The following is a 13,272-nucleotide window of genomic DNA, read 5'->3' as shown; positions in this document are numbered from 1 at the left end:
CTTCTTTTCCCTGAATCTGCTGACCCCTTCCCTTCCTCCTCACGCACTCACAATAAATTATCAATGAGATTCTGGGGGAAAAAACAATTTCTTTTATACATCTGTTTTCCAGAGTCAACTGTTTTCGTTCGATAAGGAGAATGTATACAAAGTTTGGGTGGCAGTGGAGACAGCTGGGTCTTTGCTTGCTGACTTTGGAAGGTGGTCTTGAGCTTTTAGTCTCAGCAAAGCTGTTAGCTCTATAACAACAGGGGGAACCCCAAGAAAAGCATGAAGGCTAGAGAAAGGGTGAGGAGACAGAACTCGAGTTTAGAGTGAAGGATATCTCTTCTCTTGGGTCTTATAGCCCTGAAAATGCTACCCCCTTAGTCCACAAACCTTCCAATTGCCATCTCGTTACAATTTTACTCTTTGGGCCTGATTGGCGGTTGCACAGTGGTTAGAGCATTGCCCCAGGATGCTGAGGTCCCAGGTATGAAACCCCGAGGTTGCTGGCTTGAGCAAAGGCTTGCCAGCTTGAGTGTGGGAATCATCAATGTAATCCAAAGGCTTGTCTTAAAGCCCAAGGTCGCTGGCTTGAGCAAGGGGTCGCTGGCTCAGCTGGAGCTCCCTGGTCAAGGCACATATGAGAAGCAATCAATGAACAACTAAAGTGCTGCAACTACAAGTTAATGCTTCTCCTCTTCCTTTCTCTCTTTCTTTCTCTCTCTCTTTCTCTCTCTCTCTCTGTAGCTCTCAAAAAAATTATCCTTTGGAGACAGGACTGTGCAAGCTGCTTGTGGACTGCTCATCTGCAATTTTAAAAAAAGAATTACTGGTTCCTTGACCAACACAAAGGGCTGACATTTAAGTTAGCATTCACCTCCTTCCTAAAGCAGCTTCATACTTAGTAAGAAAATGTTAAGTTGGACTGTGTGATGAAAAAAAAACCCTAACAGTTAAAGTAATTTGGTATATTAATTAGCTAAAAAGAGCATGAACTGAGTGACCCCCTTAAGCAGAAGTTAGGAAGTAAGTAGGCATATCAACAGCTAAAAAGCCACAAAGGGTCTGAAATGGCATCTATTTTTTTAAAGACATCTCTTCTGCAAACACCAAACAATTTTCACAGGCTATATACCACAAGACAATTCCCTTAGTTCTACCAAAATAAGAATCCAACCACTCCTGAAAGAGCGGGGTGAACGCCTTCTGGGGTTGCAAGTCAGTGTACACACAGCCCCAGACACAAGCATCCATTCACAGAGAAACTTACTGCTCAATCTCAATCAACAAATGATATTTAATTCATTAAAAAAAAAAAAAAGATGTGAGTCTGTCTTTACAGAGAAGTTTTCTGTTTCCTCTGGTATTCCATTTAAAGTTTTTCCTTACGCCAAATGTTTATTAATGAAATTATTTGGGGACCTTCTTAACACTAAGAAAAAAATGCAAGATCCCAAAAGGCAAAAGATGGAAAGAAAAAATGATCTAGGAAAAGGATTGTCCGTCACTCCACCTGGCATTCTGCAGCTACCAGCTCAATGGCTGGCTTCCTCCCGTCTCACATTCAGTCCCAAGTATTCGAGCAGACCCACAATCACTGGCCCCACAGAAACGACTGTAGCTGCTAGTGCCCTTAGGAGGGGCTGCCTGCCACATCTCCCCAGACACTCCTGTTCTTTGCTGACAAGGCTGTTCTATGGAAGAGGCGCTAGCTTTCCCCAGTGAGGGGAGGACTGGGTAGTAACAGACAGCAGAAAGAAACAAGGAGGCAGCCAGCAGAATAGGAAAGTAAAAATCTGAGTTACGCAGACAACGGCCCAGTAAAAATAAAATATTAACACCTATAACAACACCAGTGCAAACCAAAATGGGATCACCATCTAAACCCAGATAACAGGCAACTATTAACGGCTGGCAGGCCACAGAATAACTTTGAGAGAAGAGTACACTCTGTTTTTCAACCTATGTTATGTGCTTAAAATGGAAATGTTTTTTCCATTCTCCTCTGTAGGAACTGAGCAATGAAAATTCCACATATGTTTCCACAATACTTTCTGATATTTCCATAAAACGTTGAAGACTAATTTAAAGAATCCTCTCCCCTGGAATCCTTATTGAAGAGAAAATATGAAAGCAATACACTTAAGCAATTCAGCATTAAGAGTTTTAACTTTTCACTTTGAAAGTGGGTATGCTAGGGCATTTTTTAAATTTCAAAATGTAAAGAGATTCAGAGACTTCTGACCCTTCCATTCTTTGGTTTCTCTTGAGCAATACTGAAAAACAAGTCGGTTCATCTAATTTAAGCCAGTAAAAACTACTCTACGTGGTTATAAGACCTGAAATTCCAAATGACCTTAAAGAGCAATTCTATCAACTTAGGGACAAAGCAAGTCAAAGGTGGGGGGAGGGGTGCACACAGGGGCTAAGTTTCCACCAGCACAGGCCACCACCCTCTGATTCTTTCATTCTTCAATGTTCACACCAGGTCTAGAAAGGTTTACATAGAAAGAAAAACAATAACGTGCTTCCTACATGCAAACACACACATCCATTTCTCCGCCCAGACACTCAATAAGAACTTCATTAACCCTTTTTAAAAATCTGTACAGAGAATGGGACTGAGCACATGTTGGTCTAAGTGCTTTTGCCATCTTCTGGGCAGCAGGAACATATTACTCACCCTCCAAGAGCGACAGCTGGTGACAGGTGAGTGTCATCTAACAGGTGAGTGCGCCCCAAGTACATGTTTGTAAGTGACTTGCTCATAGCAGAGTAGGGAGCCAGGACACACATCCGAGTGTTTGAGGGGGGGTGAACAGAAATGTGGGGTTCAGGGGTGGCTCCTGCTTTGCCAACACAGAAGGGTGTTGACCCTTCAACTTCATATGAAAGCAGAAGGGCTTATTTGGACACAATGTGTGAGTGACAGGTGAAGAAGAAAACTAGAGTTCTGACGGGCTATAAGTAAGGAAGAAAACCCTTCTGAGCACTAACGCAATCAAAGAACTCCAGCAATTGTTTTCTAATAATGACTTCATCCCCTCAAGCACTGCCCACAGCACACACTGTATCTACCAGTGTAAATCTCAGTAGTAGTTCCCGCGTGAACTCACCCTGTGTGGCCTGCCACTGGGCCCTCTGGGGTACCAGCGACATCCTCACATCTTTAACCAGGTGGTAACAGTGTCTGCTCAGCACAGCGTTCAGGAAGCATCCTCCTTCTGCTACCAGACTGTTCAACATTACAGAACACTGAGATACGCTGCAGAACCCCAGATTTGAAATAAATAGTCCATGGACATCTGAAAAGGCAGCTAATACCACACCACAGCCCCCTCCTTTATTATTTTCTGCGCCCTGAAAGTGTTAAAAAGGAAAACAAAGTCAACATCAGCTCCTCCCTGCTGATGAAATTGGCACGAATGAATTTACTTTCTGGCTGCCGGCCCTCACAAAACCGTTACACACACACACACACACACACACATACAAAGTTCACCACGCTGCACTGCTCCAAATATAAATCTGAGCCCAGCCAGTCCCTCCCCAACCCACCACAGCACGTTAGCAGCTTTTCAGGGTGAGCCAGGTGAATACTAAATATATCTCAAACACTAACATTTTGGAACTTCAGTGGCTTTTTTTTTTTAAGGCATAGCAAAACCCGATCTAAACTTATGACAGTTGAGCACATGATCCCACCATTAAGAGCAAATAAGAAACCGTACATAACACTCCATGAAATCACGGCTGCAAATCTGTCACCAAATCCTAGGGATGAGCGCGAGGCAAGGAACCTGGCCTGAGGGAGGAGGTTTCCGAGTCTCCCACCCTTGCATCACAACACAGACGAACAATAGTAGCACTACCTTCCCCGAGCAGGACAGGCCGTTGGAAAACCAGGATGCCTGGCACATTGGGCATCAAACCTCAAGTCCAACGACAAGTTTCGCATTAGAACAAGGCCACGGCATCGCAGGCCAAGCGGCGCGGAGACGTCCCCAGTCTGGGCCGCGGGGGCAGTGCGCGGACGCGCACAAGGACACGGGCCCGCCAGGCCAGCCGCTCCATCCCGCGCCCCGGGCCCCGCCGCAGCGCAGCCCGGCGGCGACACTCAGTGGTCCGGGTGGGGGTCGTCGCGACACGCACCGCGGGGTCCCCGCGCCCCGGGGACCACGCGCCCGCCCTGCAGTGGCCTCCCGGCGAAAACGCGGCGCGGCCCGACCGGGCCTGTTACCTTCCGACAGCTCCAGCTCCAGCTCGGCCAGCCGCGCCCGCACCTCCAGCGGCAGCGCCATGCCCTCCAGGCTGCGGTCCGCCATCGCGCCGCGCCCGCCTCTTTGTTCCAGGCCGCGGCTTGGCCGCTTCTGCGATCCCGGACCCGCACCAAGCGGCGGCACCGGCGGGCAGCGCTCCTCCTCCGGCACCTCCTCCGCGCGGCCCCGCAGGGCGGCCTCGCGCCCGCGCCCCCGCGCGCCCCCGGCCTGGCGCGGCCCCGCCGCTGCTCCGCAGTTCTGCCGATTGCTCCCCGGTGTGCGCGGCGGCAAGGGCGCAAACTGGGCGGGGACAGTGGGACGGGAGCGTGCACAGGGGTGGGCGGGTGGGGCGCGCACCAGGACGGAGGCTGAGGACCGGGTCTGGCGGGGTGTTATGGTGGGTGTTGGGGGGTGCGGCTGGTGTGCCGTGCGGGGGCGCGCGCCAGGACGGGGACGCGCACCAGGATGAGGACGCGCAACAGGGCGGGGACAGGCGGGCCAGCGCTGCGCGCGCTCCCGGGGCGCACGCACCGGCCCCGCGGGCCGTTCCCGCCCCGCCCATCCCTCTCCTCCCTCTGGCTTAAGGCAAAAAATACCTGCTGGATTCCCGGCTTAATGCGCAGATTGAAACTTCAACTATTCTTGGTCTTCAAGGGCTGATTTATATTTTTTATTATGAATAGCTTCTTGCGGGGGGGGGGGGGAGGCAGAAACAGCGTGTGCCGTGGAGGGGTACCGGCTGGAAATTCCTAACTCTGGATCTGGAACTCTCCAGCCTGTGCTCTTGGCTAATCAGTGCGCCTGCCCTGCCTTGTTCCTCACCTGCGAAAAGGAGGCTGGAGGAGAGGTGGGGGTCACCCACTTTATACAACCACATCAGCCTGAAAGCCTGTTGTTCACACTGTCTCCAGCACCCACCTTTGGCAAACTCCTGTCACCGACCTCAGCAGGTCCTCTTTCCCGGCCAGCGCCATAATGGCCCAGGCTTCCCTCCCTCTTCTATTCCATTCCTGTGCTTCCCTCCTCCGCTCTCCCCTGCATTATTGGCCTCACCTCCCAGATCTTTGCCTCCAGCCAGACCGTTTCGGGGAGGTTAGCTCATGCCTCCAACTGTCCATCTGAATCACCTCACCGAGATACCCTGATATCCCAAACTCACAAACCCAAGATTCAGCTTGCACCTTCTCCTGGTTTCTAACAACTTGCACTGGTTTCCTAATTCTCCAGGCGAGGAAGAGTCTCAGGAGACTTTTGTCTTCCTCAGTCTCCCCAATATTCTCCAGGTTGTCACACAAAGCTTGGTCACCTGACCTCATTTTCATTCCTGTAACCACTCCAGTTCAGCCACTGTGGCATGCCTGGAGCATTCCCAGGATCTCCTGCTCTGTTCCTCACGACCAGCTAAGGGTCAAGTAGCCCCTGCAGTGGGGTCAGCGCAGAAACTCCATGGTATTCTTTCCCTTTCAAAAGTAGGCAGTTGTGGCCCTGGCCGGTTGGCTCAGTGGTAGAGCGTCAGCCTGGCGTGCAGGGGTCCGGGGTTCGATTCCCGGCCAGGGCACACAGGAGAGGCGCCCATCTGCTTCTCCACCCCTCCCCCTCTCCTTCCTCTCTGTCTCTCTCTTCCCCTCCCGCAGCCAGGGCTCCACTGGAGCAGAGTTTGCCTGGGCGCTGGGGATGGCTCTGCAGCCTCTGCCTCGGGCGCTAGAATGGCTCTGATTGCAGCAGAGCCACGCCCCAAGATGGGCAGAGCATCGCCCCCTGGTGGGCATGCCGGGTGGATCCCAGTCAGGTGCATGCGGGAGTCTGTCTGACTGCCTCCCCGTTTCCAACTTCGGAAAAATGCAAAAACAAAACAAAACAAAAACAAACAAAAAAAACACGTAGACAGTTGTGCCTGACCAGGCGGTGACGCAGTGGATGCAGTGGTAGTCAACCTGGTCCCTACCGCCCACTAGTGGGCGTTCCAGCTTTCATGGTGGGCGGTAGCGGAGCAACCAAAGTATAAATAAAAAGATTTAACTATAGTAAGTTGTTTTATAAAGATTTATTCTGCCAAACTTAGCAAAAATCCGACATAAAGTACTTGGTAAGTAATTATTATTATATGCTTTAACTTGCTGTAACTCTGCTTTATAAATTTTATAGTCAAGTTACTTCCCTACTTTATAAATCACCATTACTGTGGAACCGGTGGGCGGTTAGAAAATTTTATTACTAACAGAGATACAAAAACAGAGATACTAAAAACAGAGCCCAAGGTTGCTGGCTCAAGCAAGGGGTTACTCGGTCTCCAGTAGCCCCATGGTCAAGGCACATATGGGAAAGTAGTCAATGAACAACTAAAGTGCCGCAACCAAGAATTGATGCTTCTCATCTCTCTCCCTTCCTGCCTGTCTGTCCCTCTCTCTGACTCTCTCTGTCTCTGTCACACACACAAAAAGGAGGCAGTTGTACTAATTGCACTTCTTAGCTGGAGACTCCAGACCCTCCACCACAGGCTCTGGCTTACAGTCCTGCCACCTCTCCCATGGGCTCTCCGAATGCCTTTTGGAGGCCTTCTACACCTTCCTTCAGGGTCTGCCCTCGTCCGGGGTGCTGCCGACTTCTCTGTGCACACCACCAACATTCAGACAACTTTCACCAAAACAACTTAAGAAAATTTTCTCCTCCTCCCTGCTGTGCTCCCACTGCTTACTGCCCTAGTCCTGTCTGACCTTTTGTTGTCATCCTTAGCAGCCTGAGTGTAAGCTCCCAGAGGACGAAGACTAAGCTTTCTTCATCTCTGTACTTCCCAGTGACCTGACCTAGTGGAAACTTAGAGTGCTGTGGCCATTTCTCATACAAATCTGACTTTTTGATGGGGACTTGTGAGAAAAGTGGAGAACTGACAGTGACAGGTTTGAAAAAGGTGAACCCCAAACACCTGTGCTTTATGTTCTGTGGACATAGAGCCAAGGGATATTGTTGGCCTCAGCAGCATCTCTCCTTTTCATGATAAGCAGACCATGGTGTGGAGCCTCAGAGGGGCTCTAGACCAGCCCTTCATGCTGGTCAAATGAAAGGCCTCACAGAACCAGGATTCAAATCCCAATCTGCAAAGCACTGGGTTTATAACAGCAAAATGGGACTGCACACTCCATGCAGTTAGCAGAATCAAGTCACTCTAGGGCAGGATGATGCCAAAATAAAAATGTATATTCCCTTTTCAATGCCTTGCCTGTTTACAAATGATGTTATAACTGAGGTTGGTTCCAAAGAAGACTGCTATTTCACATTGCACACACCGATAGCACACTGAGATTCTGAGCAAATGGTTCATTTTTACAGGTCTTTGTATAAATACAGAGTGCAGATTGGACGGTGGATTCACAAAATTTCCAATGCCTAACAGATATCTTTATCTGGAAATTCTGCCATGTTCTTAAAACACATTATGTCCAAAATCAGAACCTTCTTACTTACCAATCCTCAGCCTCTGCTCATAATCTCTGGTCCTGGCCTCCCTTGCTTCTCATTACCCATGCTTTGGGCCATGCCTGTTATCAAACTTTAGTAACTTCTACCTTCAACCTTTCTCTGATGCTTCTCTCTCTTCCTCTCTGCCCACTGTCACTGCCTAATTCAGGCCTTCAGAGCACACATACACTAAAGTTTTTTTCCTTGTAATCTTTCATACCGTGGCTGCTAGGTCACCCATTCTAAAGTGACACTTTGAATAGTGGACAGTCAGGGCTCTGCAATATAAAATGATTCTCTGCCTACGAACTTGAAAAAATCCTTGCTTTTACTTCCAGAGGAAGATAGTAAGCATAGTAGAAAGGCAGGTGCACACATGGTTCACCAAACTTATATATACTGTGCCTCCAGCCAGACCGTTTCGGGGAGGTTAGCTCATGCCTCCAACTGTTCATCTGAATCACCAAACAAAATATATACTTCATAGGCACTGGCACAAAGCTTTCTTCTCTATTTCTGTTCTGTGGCCCTGTCATGCACCTGCATTCTGAAAAATTCTCAGTTGTCCATGAAGAGCCTGCCACTACTTGTGTCTGCTTTTGCAGACTTGTTCCCTCTTCTTATCATCCCCTCTCCCTTATTTCCCAGCCGAAGTCACAGCCACACATCATATTTTACCCTTTCATGTTCCAGTTCAAATGCTGCTTCTTCCATGAAGCCTTCCTTCCTAATCTCCTTGTTGGAAAGATGCTTTCCCGCCTCTGAAACCACACACCTCTTTTCTGCCTGGTGTACCTCAATGAGATCATCTGTGCACCTCATACGGCAGCTAGTTTATCTATAATTCTTCTGCAATGTTGAGGGACCTCTAAATAGCATATTGTTTCTCAAAGTGTAGTCCGGCATTGGAACAAGAGAAAGACTGTTCCTCTCATCTACTTTTTTTTTTTGTATTTTTTCAAAGTGAGAAGCAGAAAGGCAGAGAAACAGACTCCCACATGAGCCCGACCAGGATCCACCCGGCATGCCCACCAGGGGGCGATGCTCTGCCCATCTGGGACGTTGTTCAGTTGCAGCTGGAGCCATTCTAGCACCTGAGGTGGAGGCCATGGAGCCATCCACCTCAGCGCCCAGGCCAACTTTGCTCCAATGGAGCCTTGGCTGCAAGAGGAAAAGAGAGAGACAGAGAGGAAGGAGAAGGGAAAGGGTGGAGAAGCAGATGGGCACTTCTCCTGTGTGCCCTGGCCGGGAATTGAACCCGGACTTCCACACGCCAGGCCAACACTCTACCACTGAGCCAACCAGCCAGAACCCCTCTTATCTCTTTTGCTCCAGTCAGCCTTAAGGAATACAGGGCTTAGGGAAAACCCTCATATATAGTCATGTGTGTCTATATGTATAAAAACCTGGTTCAAATGTGTGACAAGGTGGGCATACAATACCCTATAGAAAATTATTAGGGTGAATTCAATGGGCACTAAGAGTTACTTGCCTCAAAATCTTTGCAAAGCCCTGGAAACTCTATCATCAGAGTTACATCTTTAAAGAGTGGTCAGTTGTCTTCAGAAAGTTGCTGTAGCCCTGGCCGGTTTGCTCAGCAGTTAAGAGTGTCATCCCAAAACAACAAGGTTGCAGGTTCAGTCCCCAGTCAGGGCACACACGGGAAGCAGCCAGTTAGTATACAACTGAGTTAAACAACAAATGAATGCTTTCCTCCCCCCTCTCTTTTCTCTCCCTTCCTCTCTGTCTCTCTGAAAATAAAAAAAAAGAAATTAAGCCCTGATCAGATAGCTTGGTGGGATCATTGTCCTGGAGCGCCGAGGTTGGCGGTTTGATTCCCTGGTCAGGGTACATCAGGAGAAGCTCAATGTTCTTGTCTCTCTCTCCCTGCCTCTCTCAAGAAAAAAAAAGAAAGAAAGAAAGGGAGGGAGAAAGGGAGGGAGGGAGGGATGGAGGGAGGAAGGAAGGAAGGAAGGAAGGAAGGAAGGAAGGAAGGAAGGAAGGGAGAGAGAGAGAGAGAGAGAAAGGAAGATGGCCGCTGTAAAATCTCATGGCTGCTGCATTGAGATTGTTAGCATTTGTTAACACAGGAGCATAGTTTATCAGTTAGCCAGCTTTTGTGTAACAAAACCTAGAGGTTTGAGACACAGTACTAGCATTCAGTTGTCCAGGAGAGAAAGGCTTCCCCGTGAGGATCCTGGCCCAGTAGGGGGTGGCCAGCCAGAGGCCTGTGGATTGAAGAAATGCTAAAACATGACATTGAAAGCTATCTCTGCTCCTTTATCCTTTTGCCTAGACAAGCCCTGAAGACAATTGTTCTGAGTCCCACACAGGGGCAGCTACCTAAAGCTAATTAATCAAGTAATCATCATGCAAACTAGAATTTGGAGACCCATCTATACCTGGCTTTACTGACTGCTCTGAGTAATTTGTCACCACTATGTACCTACCCACAGTGCTCTCGCCTTTGTTGTTCCTGTTTCACTTAATTCCAAGCCAGTTCTGAGGGAAATCTTATTCACATTAACTGGGCCCTCGATTTCAGAAACCTGGTTAGGATGATGTTGGCTTGCTCGCTTGTACTTTGCCTGATTGGTGTATGAGCATGTGGCAGCACCACGTGTGTATAGTATAGTCTATGTAAGGCTATGGGGTGCTTGCCCTCAGGGTAGATGGCAGATGGCAGATTGCCTACCCACCACTGTAAGGGGCCATTTTGCTGTTTGTTGCCTGAAAAGCAGTTTTCCCCTGCCGGTTTGCCCTTGCAGGACTACGTACTCCAACAGTGGACTCTGAAGGCATCTTCATAGTAGCTGGAAGACCGGAGTCATTACTGAGATCCAGGAGGGAAACACGATGCTGCTCAGGTGACAGCAGCCTGGCCCTGGCAGATGGTATCTCACAGACACACCTTCACTTCCTGAGTCTTACTGATGTTAAGAGTTGATTACAGTATTTTACTCCTCATCAGATTCATGTGGAACTTACTCATGCTGTGATCTCTCCTGCGTATCTCAATTTTGTGATTTTTTTTTTTTTTTTACCTTTTCCAAAGTCACTAGGAAGTGTTGGTTGTAAAATACTGTAGTGGGAGTTCTTTAAGTTTTTATATTTTAAGCCCTGGAAAGAAGGTGCTTACAACCCTGTTATGACACCATTTTCTTAAGCTGAAGTCTGCCTTCAGAATACGCCTGGCGATTTATGCTTTCAGTTATGTTTCATTTTAGTGTCCTCATATTATCAGAAATGGATGTGGTTGGATAGAGTGTTGCGTTTAAAGAGAGAGCAAAAGTGAATAATCTGACACAGAAACTTTGCGTTTAATTACTTAGAACTCAGCAGCTTGAACCCCTTTGAATGAAACTACTCCACATGCAAAATACCGTCAATGTATTTGTAACGTTTTTTTACATCATTACAGAATGAATGTGAATGTAACTAAGTTTGGTGAACCATGTGTGTGTCTGCTTTCTACTACGCTTACTATCTTCCTCTGGAAATAAAGAACTATCCAACCTGTTTACCTAAGAACCTAAGAACCAGTCTACCAGCATTGAGAAATCAACTGAGTCAAAGATGCCCCAATGGAAAAGAAAAAGTGTGTGACTTTGTCTTGGACAAATAGCTTAAGTATTTCCTTGTATATGTTATTATAAATCCATATGCAATTACAAATAATGTAATTATTTTTGATCATTTTTGTGAACTCTCATTAGCACAAAGGAACAAATTATCCAAAAATTAATCCTGTTTTGTCTTAGATTATATCATGTTTTTACAGCATATTTCCTTTACCAATTATGATTAACTAATGTCTGGCTTAATTAACCTAATGTTAAAGTTAATTGTCATTTCCAGAACTCATATCAATTAAATGGCTGAGACAAGTGACACATAGCTATATTTTCTCCAAGATTTTACAAAACATTTTATGATATAAGACTTAATTAAGTGTTTAAAACATAAGCTTTCAAAGCAGAAAAGAAGGAGTGGTTGAGGACTAAAATTTCACCATTAAAAATCCACAAACTGGTACCAAAAAAATCCACAAACTGGGACAGAACCATAAAGGAAGAATTTAGCTTTATTTCTTCAAAATGAGGGGAAATACACACACACACACACAGAGTTAAGTACATTTCTAAACAGCTTCTACTATGCCACGTAAAACTCGATCATCGTGTTCATAAGTGGAGCCTAAAAAATTTAATTGTGTAAAATGCAGAATCTCATTATTGTGAAGATAATTAAAAGCAGTGTTTTCCAGTCCATCTGCATTAGCTCATACACACTCAATAAAACTAAATAAAAATAAATGTTATGAAGTTTGCAGTGCCCACAGCTGATACACTAGTCTCAGAGACACCCTAAGACCCTAGGGCCTTGGCTGCCAGCCATCAGCCCCCCTGAGTCAGGAGATAAACTCAGTGGTGGGATTCAAATAATTTAACAACCAGTTCTCTGCCCTAATGACCATTTAAGTATAAAAATATATATACTGAAAGATAACTTTATTATTTCATGCCTTTAATACTTAAATAAGAACAATACTTAAATAAGAACTTAAAAGAGGTACACAAAACTAGATTATAAGAAAGTTTTAAAATATTAACAAAAAATAAATAATACCTGATTAAAAAACAATAAAACTGTTATTTAAGATATTTCTTATTGCTTCTTGATTGGTGTCCTCGCTCGCAGTTTTTTTCACCTATGGACGGAATGAACATTACTATGGGCTCTTAGAATACACTGTTGCGCAGATGAACATTAAAAAGAGCAAGGAATGTAAATTTGTGGTTTCCACATTGGGCAGCTGCCCAGGCGCCTACCATAGAGAGAACCCTGATGACAAGCGCTGTTTTAATAACCGGTTCAACGCACTCAACAAAAAAATTAGGTATTGGTTCTGCTAAACTGGTGCCAACAGGCTGAATCCCACCACTGGATACACTTAATTCTTTGAAAATGGGTTGGGGCGAAAACAGGAGAGAATGGGCAATTGGGCGACACCCAAATCCTGGTTATGGTAGAAGTCTCACTGTAGTCAGTTCTGGGGCATCAGCTCCCTGCCATGCTCATGGTCACTGAATGGACTGAGGAATTGTAAGGAGTTGTAAGGTGGATTTCCAAGATGAGGGTTCAGGGCACACACTTTATTGAAGCTATGCTCTTATGAGAAAGAACCTACAGGGAATGAACAAATGAGCGGAGGGGGGAAGAAACAGACCACAGTCCATAGATTGATGGGGTACCACTGATAGCCAGCCTTTGTACCACAGGGTCACTCAGTTGTTGATCTGTGATGGGGAGGCCACCATCAGTCAATCCCATGAGGAGTGTGGGTCACTGTGATTCATTAGCACTAACATTTACAGCTGCTAGAGCACCAGCCTGTAAAGGGCTGCAGATGGCTCTGCACGTCATTGAGGCAAAAGCTGTGTCACCGCCCATTCAGCCATAGCTGCTTACGTCTACCATGAAGCTGGTTCGGGTGGACAGATCATAGAAAGTCACGATCCAGCCAAGTTTGGGGTGCAGGTCAGGGGGCTGGGGATGAATTTAGGCAATT

General features: G+C 46.7%; 1 protein-coding gene across 4 annotated transcripts in view; it reads right to left on the bottom strand.

Annotated features, from left to right (window-relative positions):
- Nucleotides 1-4,487, bottom strand: part of DIP2C (disco interacting protein 2 homolog C) — a 463,773-nt gene extending 459,286 nt beyond the window's left edge. For 2 of the 4 annotated variants that reach the window (XM_066233337.1, XM_066233340.1), the window contains exon 1: nt 4,226-4,479. In XM_066233337.1, the coding sequence (XP_066089434.1) occupies nt 4,226-4,310 (85 nt within the window). In that variant the 5' untranslated portion in view covers nt 4,311-4,479. Of the gene's footprint in view, nt 1-4,225 lie in introns of all 4 variants that reach the window. The other 2 variants (XM_066233339.1, XM_066233336.1) reach the window with 2 other exon arrangements.
- Between the last annotated feature and the right edge of the window lie 8,785 nt (nt 4,488-13,272).

Source organism: Saccopteryx bilineata, chromosome 5 (genome assembly GCF_036850765.1).
Source record: "Saccopteryx bilineata isolate mSacBil1 chromosome 5, mSacBil1_pri_phased_curated, whole genome shotgun sequence".
NCBI classification, from domain to species: Eukaryota; Metazoa; Chordata; class Mammalia; order Chiroptera; family Emballonuridae; genus Saccopteryx; species Saccopteryx bilineata.
The sequence above is the reverse complement of the archived record's forward strand: the minus strand, read 5'-3'. Positions and strand labels throughout refer to the sequence as shown.